Below are 14066 nucleotides of genomic sequence, written 5' to 3'. Positions count from 1 at the left end.
TCTTCATACCCTTGAAGATTGTGATGCGGAAGCGTTACAAGAACACGGATGAAGGAGTCATACTCGTAGCGATTCAGATCGCGGTTGATTCCGATCTAAGCGCCAAACAACGGCGCCTCCGCGTTCAACACATGTACAGCCCGGGGACGTCTCCTCCTTCTTGATCCAGTAAGGGGAGAGGAGAAGTTGGAGGAGATCTCCGGCAGCATGACGGCGTGGTGGTGGAGCTTGCAGTTCTCCGGCAGGGCTTCGCCAAGCACTACTACTACAACGGAGGTGTTGGGGAGGGAGAGGGCTGCGCCAGGGGAAGGGCTGCGGCTCCCATGCGCCTCCCCACTATATATAGGGGTGGAGGGGGCTGGTTTCTTGCCCTCCAAGTCCATTGGGGCGTTGGAAAAGGTGGGGGAAAGAAATCCTATCATTTCCCTTCCCCACCGATTGTTATCCCCCTTTTTTAGGGATCTTGATCTTATCCCTTCGGGATATGATCTTATTCCTTCTAAGGGGGGATCTTGGTGCGCCTTGACCAGGGGTGTGGGGCCTTGCCCCCACTACCCACGTTTATGTGGGTCCCCCATGCAGGTGGGCCCCACTCCAGAACCTTCTAGAACCTTCCTGGTACAATACCGAAAAATCCCGAACATTTTCCGGTGGCCAAAATAGGACTTTCGATATATAAATCTTTACCTCTGGACCATTCTGGAACTCCTCGTGACGTCCGGGATCTCATCCGAGACTCCGAACAACATTCGGTAACTGCACACTAATTCCCATAACAACTCTAGCGTCACTGAACCTTAAGTGTGTAGACCCTACGGGTTCGGGAATCACGCAGACATGATCGAGACAGTTCTCTGACCAATAACCAACAACGGGATCTGGATACCCATGTTGGCTCCCACATGTTCCACGATGATCTCATCGGATGAACCACGATGTCGGGGATTCAATCAATCCTCTATACAATTCCCTTTGTCAATCGGTACGTTACTTGCCCGAGATTCGATCGTCGGTATCCCAATACCTCGTTCAATCTCGTTACCGGCAAGTCACTTTTACTTGTTCCGTAACACATCATCCCGTGATCAACTCTTTGGTCACACTGAGCTCATTATGATGATGTCCTACCGAGTGGGCCCAGAGATACCTCTCCGTCACACGGAGTGACAAATCCCAGTCTCGATTCGTGCCAACCCAACAGACACTTTCGGAGATACCCGTAGTGTGCCTTTATAGCCACCCAGTTACGTTGTGACGTTTGGCACACCCAAAGCATTCCTACGGTATCCGGGAGTTGCACAATCTCATGGTCTAAGGAAATGATACTTGACATTAAAAAAACTTTAGCAGACGAACTACACGATCTTGTGCTATGCTTAGGATTGGGTCTTGTCCATCACATCATTCTCCTAATGACGTGATCCCGTTATCAACGACATCCAATGTCCATGGTCAGGAAACCGTAACCATCTATTGATCAACGAGCTAGTCAACTAGAGGCTTACTAGGGACATATTGTGGTCTACGTATTCACACATGCATTACGGTCTCCGGTTAATACAATTATAGCATGAACAATAGACAATTATCATGAACAAGGGAATATCATAATAACCATTTTATTATTGCCTCTAGGGCATATTTCCAACATTCCTCCTTCTGTTCAGGTGTTAATCTATTTCGTCGTGCTATATATTGGTCTCGCCTTTTCTGTTTTTTGTCTGATTTAATGATATCATTTGAAGCAATGTGTTCAGGGATAGTTTCTTCAGTGTCGAGTCCAAGTGCTATATCTGAACCAATATTATGATCAATGTTGCTCTCTGTTCCTCGAAGTGATGCACGGTGATCATAGTAAGTGCCTTCACGAGAATGATTTCCTGAAGAACCATATTGTTTTAACAAATGTATAAATGCAAACTGAAAAAAGTCGTGTGTAAGGGCGGTACCAATTGGTGTCTCCACATGTGGCACTGGCTGAAAGGCCGTGAGATTGCCAGCTATAGGAATCATCATAGGCAGTTGCGTGGGCAAATTGTCATCATCATCGGAAGACGGAATACTATAGTTAGTAGTGCATGTTTGTTCACGTATGTGTTCACGTATGAAAAAACCAGATGGTGGTCAGTGTGTATTGCTCGGTGTCCTCTCATATTCAACAGCTGATAAGATGAATGTAGGTTAAGTTATGAAAGCTTCTTGAATACCTTATGTGCAGACACGTGATTGGCATACACATACCTTTTTTCCTTTATCATAGATATGCTCTCTGTCCCGTGACATCTTTCTGTCCTATAGAAGCTTAAATAAACCTGCAGTCTTTTTGCATCAAAAAATGATATGAATTGCATTACAAAAATGATATGACATACTATAGGACTTTAGCAATATCCTTTACGGAACAAGGCAGTATTCTTTACGGAACATGGTCTCACTTTGGGGAATAAGTGCTATGTTCAGAGTGTATTACATTTGCTGTCATTCATTTGCCCGGAGTGTAGATGCTGAAAAGACACATTTGAGATGCCATCTGGCACCCGTCCACATGTATTAATTCCCAGAACTTGATTAGTGTAATGAAGCAGGTTCATGGCATGGTAGTTGGGACATTGCTTAAAATACTAACATTACGAAGTTTTGAACAGGTCAGGATGGCAAACCTAGGGCGTGATGGGCACCGTGAAACATAATAAAGGTGGATATTCGTCCTCCGTCGGAGAGGAAAAAGACAGTAGACGGGCTTAGGAGATGACGTAGGTGGATATCCGTCCTTTGCCGTCGGAGAGGAAGAAGACAGTAGGCGGGCTTAGGAGATGACGCAACAGCAGACGTCGAGCGGAGGTTGTGGTTTGGACGCCCTGGTTGTGGTTCGGCATGCGAGGCGATCAGCAGAGGCTGCAGCTCTCACAGAGCGTGCGAACGATGGGCCTGGATGGTGCCTGTACGCCAGGAAACTCGTGTGCCAGGAAGAACTGGTTTCTCGGTGTTTGTCTCGCTGGCGACCTTCGTTGGCGGGTCGAAGAAGTTTGATTTTGACCTCGTCCTCGTTCGTGGGTTGCGCAGCTGTTTTCCTCGTTCGTGGTTCGCGGAGGGCGCGATCGTGGGGTTTGGTCAATGGATTTGATTGTTGGTCCATGGACCTCTCGTTCGTGTGTTGAACTGGTTTTTTGAGACGTGGATCTCGTACTTGGGCTAAGTTGGTGTTTTCTGGGCTGCTGCACGTGGGCTGAGTTGGTGTTTTTTGGGATGCTGCCTGCGTGTGGACTTCTCGTGATGGCTTTTGTTCGAAGGGAGGGGGATCGAACGAGGTCGAACCATTACGACATTCGATCCTCTTTAATAGTAGAGATTTATTGCATCAATTATACTTTAGGAGTCTCCCTTAAAGAACCAAAACACATAAAAAAAGCACATAATCTTTACTCGGTGGACTTTAATCATTTTCATAATACGAGTATAAAATAATAGGCGTGTGCATATGTAGCGTAGGATTATTAGGGATTAAAAGCACGTGGCCACTGCTACTTTTTGCTCATTTGGTTGGGGCGAAGGCATCACGGCCGAAAAGTCTTCTTGTCAAATCAGTCCGCCAGCCACGCACACGATGATGATTGTGAGAGCCCGAGAAAATGGCAACCTTTCTGCAGGGTGCACTGCAGCTGCGATAATCCATCACAAAAGAAAGAAAAGAATATGTATCTCATCTCACTCGACATTGTCATATTTTGGCTCGACGTTTTCAGAACAAAAGCATACATATCACGCAATAGTTTACATGAGATTGTAAATCCGTGTTTGCAGAGCCTTGTCAAGTAATGTAAGGCCTCCTTTGTTTTTTTTTCATGAATTTTAAAGAATAGGAATTTTGTAGCAAAAATTTGTTCGTAGTAATTAATTTATAATGGATTCTTATTTCTATATAGGATTATATAGAAAACAATCTTTTACACTAAAAAAAAGGTTTCCCCGCTTCGGATCACATATCAATTGCTAGGGCGAGTAGCACATTAAGCCCTCAAAAAAATGCCAACAACGGCAGCTCGACAAAGCGCAGATGACCCGCCGCCACTGCGCCCTCCGGAATCGACCCATCACAAAGGCTCCAATCCACTGCGTACCAAGCAGCACCTTCAAAAAGAAATGCGACATTGCTGCCCAGACATGTTCTAGGATTTCCCTCGACACGCGGATGAGAGTGGGGGTGGATACCACCAACACCCTCCAGGAAGGGATGGCGGCACCCACTAGTGTCACCGCATCGAAGCCGGAAGAACCGCAAGAATTTCTCCTGCACTTCTAACTCCACTGCCCAGCCGGGCCGAAGCCAACCAGCCAACTCGCCGCCCACCAGCATGCGTCACCACGGTCTTGACGCCACCCATGCCGCCTCACCGATATCACCACCACGAGGCCAAAAGGACGAAGAGAGAAGCATCAAGCATCGAGAGCAGCAGCACCAGAGCAGCGCGAGAGGGAACCACCTACACCACCAACGTGCGGGAGGCCTGTGCTTTCGGCACCGTCGCGACCGCCATCCGGACACAGCAACAAGGCATACCAGGCCACCCGGCTAGGCCCAAATCGGACCCGCAAAGCCCCGCCGGCCACACTGCAGCAGGTCGACGCCAGCGTTGCCAACACCCACCCGCCCATCTCCGCTCCCCTGCCTCTTGGTGGCCACGCCGTCGACCTCCCCCACCGCTAGCCTACCTAGACGCAGATGGGGCCTAGATCTAGGCCAAGCGGGCGTCGATAAATCGCACCGCTGCGCCACCCCGCCGCCAACGACAACGCCGCTGCCTAGCAGATCACCCACTACAACAACAAAGAACCCCGCCGCCGCGCCGGACTGCCGCGAGGGACAAAAGGGGGAAGACCCTGTCACCCACGGGTGTGACACAGTCGCGCGCGAGAGAGAGTTCACTCTCTAATTTCACAATCTTTTACATTTCATCATGTGAACCGTAGGAGGCTAAAACACCTTGCGTGAGGATGCCGTACAAGACCACTCTGACAATGACAGAAAGCAACTTTGTTCCGAGAGTAATGAAGTAATAATCAAACCACCGAAGCTTCCATTCGCCATGACAAAAATTGGCAACAAAACTCATCTGCCCGCTGTCTTTCTGGGCAGTAGTATCTCCAGCTGTCAAAAGTTGCACCTGCAAATGCAACACTAGTAGTAAAAACACAACACGGCGGGGTGTTGCTCAATTTATAGCATCCTGAAAAGACGTACTGATTACCTCCACACTGCAACACCAGCAACACCAATAGTCAAGAGGGGTCAATAAAACCCCGGGGCGACGTTTTAGGATACAATCACCCATGAATTTAGGACTACAAATCAACCAAACACTGACAACTTAGTTCTGCAAAAAGGTAAAATTCCTCAATGGCTGTGACACCCAAATCCATCTTAACCGGCAGACACAAATGAACGACACTTGAGAAAATAGTGCATCCCATGGCTAACGGGCTGATTACTTGGGGCCGATGTCCTTGAGCGCATTAATCTGCTCCTCTCCCATGGCGGACATGACAGACACCACCAGGTCCTTCCCTTCAGCAAACCCATCCTTGATCTGCACCAATGGACAAATTCAATATCAGAGCTCGTGGGGTATGGAAGACATAGTTCACGTGTACGAGTCGCTCTAAACAGCACATGTAAAAAATTAGCTATAACAGTGGTAGGTGCACCGGCTTTTTATTCATAGGAGCAGTTTCAAGTTTCAACACACTAAATCTAATAGAGAATATTAGGTCCACTGGCTACTGCACAAAGCAAATACGGACAGGGAATTCCCAGACCAAATTAACAAGAAAAGGAGATACTCTAGTGTACTGAATACTGCATATCTTGTTAATTAATGAACACCTTTAATTAAATATAAATAAGACATCTCAAATCTATTCACTTCCAAGAAATATGCACGGATAACATGGTTCATACAAACCTGGCCAAGGAGGGTTTCATCAGTTGGGAGCTTGAGGTCATCTTTGGTGTTACCATTATCAGTCAGCAGACTCACCTGAAACAAATGTTAATTTCTCCAGTTAAACACTCGTTTCAACAAAAGATGAAAAATATAAGAGATATTAATGAAAGAATCCAACTTACAAATCCATCCTCAGATATATCAATGAGCTGGTATTCTGTGCGATTCACATGAGGAACCTGTAGAGATATAACATGTTCATGTTTTAGTATCAATAGAAGCCACTTGAACAGGAAAAAGTTCAAGAAATGTGCTGACATCACAGTTGTGAGAAGATGGCACAATATCTTCAAGTTTCTTGCCGGTGAAGATGTCAATAGCAACAAAGTGGCACTTGGCATGACCATGCTTCCCGGTTTTAGATGTTGAAACCTCCACAACCTGCACATTTGTTTCAAAGGCATGTCATTGGAAATACATTAGCCAGAACAACAAAATAGCAAGCAGAGTGAGAATTAACAGATAAATAAGATTTTAATCCTAATAATAAATATATAAAGACATTAATATCCACAACTGAAGGAATTTATTGACATTTAAAGTGAAAACTACAGATCTGGAATGCATAAAGAACCACGGCTAAACAGGATCAATGCATCATTGCTAGCACCGGTGAACTGATTATCCAGTGATACTGCTGGAGGCAGCAAGAAGCAAATGCAAATGCAAAAAAAATGGTATAAAACATGCAAAAAAAAAGTAACCCAACCCAGGCTTCACATATTTGGTCATATTTTGGCCACCACTGAAATGCATATTTGTTTTCAGTTCAGCCAAACAACTTCTCTTTTCAATTTGAATAAAATCCAATCAAGTTTTGAAAAAAAATCGACATAAGTCGAATATTTCAGTACCCACTGAAATCACCAATATTCAGAAATTTCAGTGAAGATGATAACCCTGAACCAGTTAACCCTCGGCTATGTAACTCGTGCAGTAAAAAGTATAAAGATGTAAGAAAGTTTGCAATCATGACATCGAACAAATAAAATAATACATGGCAGTATGCAGCATTAAGACATAAATTTGCAGATAAGTTAACAACCTTGCTAGGTCAACAACTGGTACAGCCAACTAAAGTTCATGGACCACTATGCACACACAGCATGGTCAATCAAAGATTATTTACAATATCCAGATAATTAACAATGCTAGTATGATATCAGTGTTACAAAGTCAAAATCCATCAATGCTTAATGTAAAAAAACCTAAAGCAAACAACTGACATGGAGAGCAAATCAAATCAGTCTAGACCTATTATTCACACCAAACCAACACGCAACAAATCAAAGACTTGCATAATCTTATTGAGAATACAGACTTTTTATTCATGAAATTAATTAATTATATTGCAATCAAATGTTACGAGTCAGTAACCAATCTCTATAATAGCAGATTAGCAATTCAAACAATAGGAATCTGACAGCATAGTTTCAAATTAAGAAAGATCATTACTGGACTGGGATTTTTCTTTTTGTTAGAAAAGAATAAATAATTCTTATCTAACTGCCTAAGTAAAGTTAATCAGGCGGTAGATCTACACCAGCCTATACTGCTAATCTGACGACACATTGGCACAGACATGAACTGGAAATTTCAAATGATGCATATGGCATTCCAAATTTATTTAGAAAAGAAAAGTGCATGGCCAACGTACAATTTACTTGTCCTACAATGTAGACATTTCACAGAACATCCAGTATCACCGATGATAAGCACAGCAGAGCATCCAAGAACCAAATATACCACACGATCGTGATGCATATTCACACGTTCCAATCCATCCATGACCATCCAGCTCGTAGGAAAATAAAGAGATTGCACGTATACATGCAATAGCAATCTGAGACGCCAGGACGAACACACGGATCTAACAGGACTACAGCGATAGCGTCGGGATCTAAGCCCAAGACATCAAGCAAGTGGGAGGCGGACGTTTTAGATACCTTGCAGGGGCGGTTCTTGATGACGATGTAGCCGTTCTTGCGAATGGTGCCGGCCTGCTGCGGGTAGGTCTTGGAAGCGCCGGCGTCTGCCTTCGACTCGAACTGGTGCTCTTCGCTGTCCGACATCTCCTCTCCTCGGATCAGGACCCAAAAATTCTCTACAAATTCCAAGAAATTCAGTCACGAGCAACGAAGGAATGAGTTGCCGCACAAGAGAATAAGAAAAAGGAACTTTGATCTGAGATGATAATGGCCGGACGGATCTCGAGGTAGGCAAGGACTAGGGTTTGGGACCTCGTGAGGAGTTCGCGGGCGCGACGGTTGGGCGGCGGCTGCGACGGCGAGGGCACAAGGATAGGCAGCGAACTGGATATATTGGTTTTCGGGATCTTATGCACAATAGCCCTGCGAGTATCAGAGAATTAAAGCTTGAATTTTGGGCTTTACATGGTGCAAATTTTATTACTGCTTACAATTACTTCATCCGTGCCGTAATACAGAATGTTGGACACGTCTAGTGGGCGGCCGGCTGCCATTAGTGCAACCGAGCGGCCGGCTGAAAAGGAAAACCCCTGTCCCCGCGAAACAGAAAAGGAAGGTCACCTACCCAACCGATTGACTGGCCACCAAAACAGACCAATCGAACGGCCATCAACAGAAACCGTTCCATGTGGCCAGTTGTCCCCATCTCGCACCCACGCCCCGCTCGTCCCCACGCCTCAGCCCCTCCCACGTTGCCTTCTTCTTCTTCTCCACGCCAGGAGCAGATCCAACAGAATCGCCCCCAGCCCTTCTTCCTCCTCCTACACAGCCGTCATGGGAGCCCCAAAGTAGAAGGAGCTGCTTCAAAAAAGAAGATCTAAGGGCAGGGTGGTCGGAGCCATACCAGGCAGTAAGATCAAATAGGTAAGCCCCCTCTGCCCCTCTTCACTTCCCCCTTTCTTCTACTGCATAGGCATATGTAAACCCCCTTCTCCATAGATCTAGGACAAATCCATGGAGAAGTTGCTTCAAAAAAGAGGTGAATCTGGCACATCACACCAACCTACTTGATGTTACCGCTGGATGTGTTAAACAAGCCAAAAACTACTTGATGCATGCCAAACAAGTTTCTACCACCTGAATGTGTTAAACAAACCAACTAAAAATAAGTTCTCTGGCCAATTAAAACATGATTAAAGCCAACTCAACAAAGCATTGTAGCCAAAAACTAAACATGCATTCTATCAACTTGTAGTTATTGTTTGCAAAATGAACAAAAATTGACTGCCTAATAGATATGTGCAACGAAAAATTCATAAATGTGCAATTGAACATGCATCCCAGCCAACTGAACCTATATTCTGCCAACTCTGCATGCATACTAGCCAAAACTAAAACATGCATTGTACACAACGTGTTTTCTGGCCAACTAAAAAACATGTATCCTGGCCAATTAAACATGTGTCCTGGCCAACTAAACATGTATATTTGGCAATAGATGTTTGTGAGTGAACACTTTAGAAGAACTGTAGTATATGTGCAAATAAAAAATATGTTTTCTGGCCAACTAAACATGCATGTTGGCCAAAAATTGAGAAAATGTATCCTGGCCAACTGAGACATCTATTCTAACCAACTGAATGCATTAACTGTCCAACTGAACATGCATGTTGGCCAAAAACTGAAATAAATGCAACCTGGCCAGCTGAGACATCTATTCTAGCCAACTAAAAACATTGAATGTCCAACTGAAATATGTATGCTGGCCAAATGGAAAAATGCATCCTGGCAATTGAAACGTCTATTCTAGCGAAAATCAGAAATCTATAGTGCAACAGCAAAAACACAAGAACTTTTGTCCATGGCTAATGAAGCCACAAACCATATTAACATATTCACACATATAATCTTGTCCCACACATATATTCTGGTTCAAATATACCAGAACTAGAAACATAAACGGCGATGAAAAACATATAACTATAATCTGTCCTCCAATTCTTCTTTCTTCTTTCACCTGGATTTTCCTTCTCAAATGTAACATCCAATTATGTGCAGAAAAATCTGAAAATAGCTCCTTGCAAAACGGAAACCTACAGATCATTGCAACAAAACAAAAAGAAAAGTCAGAAAACTCTGTAGTAAAAAGAAGTCATGCTCTTGCCAGCTATTTACTGCAAACTGTGCAACTAATATAACAACTATGTGCAAACAAAAAAATTCATAACTGTTATAATAAAGATTATGCTACAGTGATGTTGCTTTTGGAACTAAGAATATCACAAAATGGTGTGCAACTGCCTATTTACTAAGTTTTTAGGTTGTTTGAAATACTCTTTTCTGTCGTTACCAACTGATGACATCAATTTCTTCTTTTATATATGTGCAGGGAGTGTGTGGCAGCATCCAAAAAAAGGAAAAAAGATGCTTGATCTCAATGAGTTGCCCCCTGATCTCAATGAGCTTCCTCATGATATGGATCAACAGCAACCCAGCATACAACAAGGAAATTGGACAGAAAATGGTCGATCTGTTTACTACACGCAGGCAAGTCGTGATGGTAACCCTACGAGCCATGACAATATGGCAGGCCAGTCATTAGCCCATGGTGCCCATGTAGTGGTGTCTTTGCAGTTAGAGAGCCATACTCTTGATGACACGGAAACCGAGGCAAATGTTTCTGGTCCAACCAGGACTGAGCTAGGAGCTGGGGCTGTTGACAGAGCTGTGCAAGGAGAAGAAGGAGAGGATGAGGCTGGTTCTCAACCTATGGAACCCTATGTTGGCATGAGGTTTGACAACCTTCAAATTGCTAAGGATCACTACAACAGCTATGCACTACGGATAGGTTTCTCTATCAAGATGAACACCTCTAGGCGGGCACCCCGCACCAATGAATTGATAAAACAACAGTTTTGCTGCAACAAGTTTAAGAAGCCCAAAGCTGATGATGGAGGAGCTGAGGCTCCTCCTGTCCTGGACGCTATTCCAGATCCAAAATCTGTTAACAGTGATGAGGAGATGGAAGAAGAACCTCCAATATTTGCTGAAGAGGAGGCTGGTACTAGTAAGAAGAAGAAGAAGAAGCGCAAATGCGAGACAATAAAGCAGACTGAATGCAAGGCGAAAATGTTGGTGAAGCTGATAGATGGGCGATGGGAGGTGACACACTTTGTTCCTGACCACAATCATCCGCTCGTGAACAAACCTTCATTGTCCAAATATTTGAGATCCCACCAAGGCATCTCACCTGATGAAAAGGAGTTTCTGCGCATCTTGTATAACTGCAACTTGACTACAGGTGTGGTGTTTTTCTATATCCCTTAAAGAATTAAGTTTCCCTCTAGGCAGTCCAGTATGCAACTGTTATGGTACTACTGTGCAACTGAAATGGCTTAACTGTGCAACTGTTATCCAACTTCCCATGTTGTTTGTATATCACTTTTGGTGCTTGTTGTGCAACTACATTGTCTTTATTGTGCAACTACACAATGTCCTATTTTTAAAAAGGTGCAGCTAGGTGTCCATTTCCTGCGATTATCTTCTGTGCCAACACATGTCCTATTACTGTGCAGCTGGATGTGCACATTCGTGCAACTAAAAAAAGGATATACTGTTTGTTTTTGTATTATGCAGGACGAATGATGCATGTAATGGCAGAGTTCTATGGATTTGAGATGATGGTGCCGTTCGGACCAAAGGCAATAACAAATCTTTGTACAAGTTTCCATAGAGATGACACAAAGGAGGGTGATCTGATTGAGACAATTGCACACTTTAAGGATATACAAAAAACCGATCCAGACCTTCTTCTATAAGGTGAAGTATGATGAAGAGGACAGAGTTGTCAACATATTTTGGGTGGACGGCTTAGCTCGAAAAGCTTATGCGGAGGCGTACCACGACTGCATATCGTTTGACACCACCTACATGACCAACATGTACAATATGTCGTTCGCGCCCTTCATAGGAATAAACCGACATGGCCAATCTTTCATGCTGGGTTGCGCGTTTGTGAGGCAGGAGTTGGCATCGAGCTTCGATTGGGTCTTTGGAGCATTCCTAAAGGCTATGGATGGCAAACCTCTTGACAACTTCATCACTGATCAGGATGGTGCGATGAGGCAGTCAATACAAAGCATCATTCCAACCACCGTGCACCGCTGTTGTCGATGGCACATCATGAAAAAGGCTCAGGAAAAAGTTGGTTGGCTGCTGTGCCGGAATCCAGGACTCTCTGATGATTTCAACAAGTGTGTTGACTTCAGCTTCACTATAGACGAGTTTGAGCAGAATTGGGCTGGGTTAATGATGAAGTACGAGGCTATGACACACACGCACTTTGAGAAGTTGTACGAATACATGTCAACTTGGGTGTCGTGCTACTTCAAACACAAGTTCTTCCCCTTCCTCTAGTCTACACAGCGTAGTGAGGGGTTCAACACCGTCTTAAAAAGATATGTGAACCCACACAACTCAATGTTGAACTTTGTCAAGCAATATGAAAAAATCCAGAATCACATCCTTGTCAAGGAAGGCTGCAATGATTACAGGACAGAACACCTTGAGATTGAGTTGTGGTCCAACTTCCCAATAGAGAAGCAAGCTTACAAAACCTATACCAGGGACCTTTACCGCAAGTTTAGAGAAGAGTTTGAGCTGATTGGACGTTATAATGCATTCCAAGTTGGTGCTGATATATTTGAGCTCAGACCGAACCAGAAATTTGTTGCCAAATATGGTTCTCGAAACTACTTGGTGCAGGCAAGGGTGGAGGAGGGTTCCTATTTGTGTGAGTGCTGTAAAATGGACAAGGACGGCATCCTCTATTGCCACATCCTCAAGGTGTTCACCCATATTGGAGTTGATGTCATACCGAAAAGGTACCTGCTAAGACGATGGACACCTACTGCTGTACCTAGTGCGCCAGGGACTGGTTATGAGCAACCGGATAAAATGCCTCCTCAATCAAAGAAGCAGATAAGGGAGAGGAACATGATATATGATTTTTAGAAACTAGCAAAGTTTGCGAGTTGTTCTGATCCAGCACAAGCTATTGTATACAAGCATATGTGTACAGCACGTACCGAGATCGGCCACCCGAACAAGTCCAGGAAAAAGAAAAAACCGACTGCTGCCACGGGGCCATCAGATGATGGCAACCCTCGAGGACCTCCTCCACCTCCAGGCAGCAATTAGGGGGCTCATCATCCAGGTAATTACCTGCCACAACTCCTGATCTAACTAGGTGTGTAACTTCAGTTGCACACATCATTGTGCCCAGTTGCACACACCATGGTAGCCAGTTGGACAGAACAGGCTGCCTAGTTGCGCACGCTGTGTTAGTTCAAGCTTCAAGATAACACAACTAACTTATTTTTCCTGTTCTGGATATAGGTGATGTCAACCCTCAAGGACCTCCTCCCTCTCCTGGCTGTACACGGCATCCTCCGCCACCTCCTCCCCCGCGTGCTCCTCCCAATGGCCCTACATGCAGCACTCAGGGGGCTCATCATCCAGGTAATTACCTGCCCCCAACTCCCCATCGAACTAGGTCTGTAACTCCAGTTGCACACATCATGGTGCTCAGTTGCACCGAACATGCTATCTAGTTGCGCACGCTGTGTTAGTTCGAGCATCCAAAGATAAACACAACTAATTTGTTTGTCATGTTCTGCCTATAGGTGATGCCAACCCTCAAAGACCTCCTCTCTCGCCAGGCCCAACTAGCACTGCCCTGCGTGCTATTCCCAATGGACCTACAAGCGGGACTCAGGGGGCTCATCACCCAGGTAAGTACCTTCACCGACTCCAAACAAAAACTAGGGTGTGTGACTTTAGTTGCACATATCATAGTGCCCAGTTGAACAGAACATGCTGCCTAGTTGCGTGCTCTGTGTTAGTTTGAGGATCAAGCTAAAAATCTAACTTGTTTTTCATGTTCTTCCCATAGGCGATTACAATCCAAGTACCATGACGGGCCGTGCTACTACAGGTGTTTTTTTCAACTTAACTTGCACACGGCAACCAGTTAGTTGCACAAAAATGTGTTGTGTGGTTGCACAGAACATCAGTGCTGGTTGCACAATAACAAAAATACTAAACTTTTTATATGATTATTACACAGGTGATCGTG

General features: G+C 44.6%; 2 protein-coding genes across 2 annotated transcripts; one reads left to right on the top strand and one right to left on the bottom strand.

The window, feature by feature from the left end:
- Window positions 1-5180: 5180 nt before the first annotated feature.
- LOC123102730 (eukaryotic translation initiation factor 5A-4) lies at window positions 5181-8377 on the bottom strand. Its single transcript, XM_044524157.1, has 6 exons — window positions 8243-8377; window positions 7949-8106; window positions 6261-6383; window positions 6125-6181; window positions 5961-6035; window positions 5181-5585 (listed from the first exon to the last, which is right to left on the bottom strand). Exons 2-6 carry the CDS (start codon window positions 8072-8074, stop codon window positions 5484-5486), a joined length of 483 nt encoding a protein of 160 aa, XP_044380092.1. The 5' UTR covers window positions 8075-8106; window positions 8243-8377; the 3' UTR covers window positions 5181-5483.
- A 354-nt stretch (window positions 8378-8731) lies between these two features.
- Window positions 8732-13723, top strand: LOC123106748 (protein FAR1-RELATED SEQUENCE 5-like). Its single transcript, XM_044528823.1, has 5 exons — window positions 8732-8854; window positions 10320-11231; window positions 11567-13145; window positions 13328-13450; window positions 13615-13723. Exons 2-3 carry the CDS (start codon window positions 10355-10357, stop codon window positions 11746-11748), a joined length of 1059 nt encoding a protein of 352 aa, XP_044384758.1. The 5' UTR covers window positions 8732-8854; window positions 10320-10354; the 3' UTR covers window positions 11749-13145; window positions 13328-13450; window positions 13615-13723.
- The last annotated feature ends 343 nt before the right edge of the window (window positions 13724-14066 follow it).

This window comes from Triticum aestivum, chromosome 5A, assembly GCF_018294505.1.
Source record: "Triticum aestivum cultivar Chinese Spring chromosome 5A, IWGSC CS RefSeq v2.1, whole genome shotgun sequence".
Classification (NCBI taxonomy): domain Eukaryota; kingdom Viridiplantae; phylum Streptophyta; class Magnoliopsida; order Poales; family Poaceae; genus Triticum; species Triticum aestivum.
This window is presented reverse-complemented; position numbering and strand designations above follow the sequence as displayed.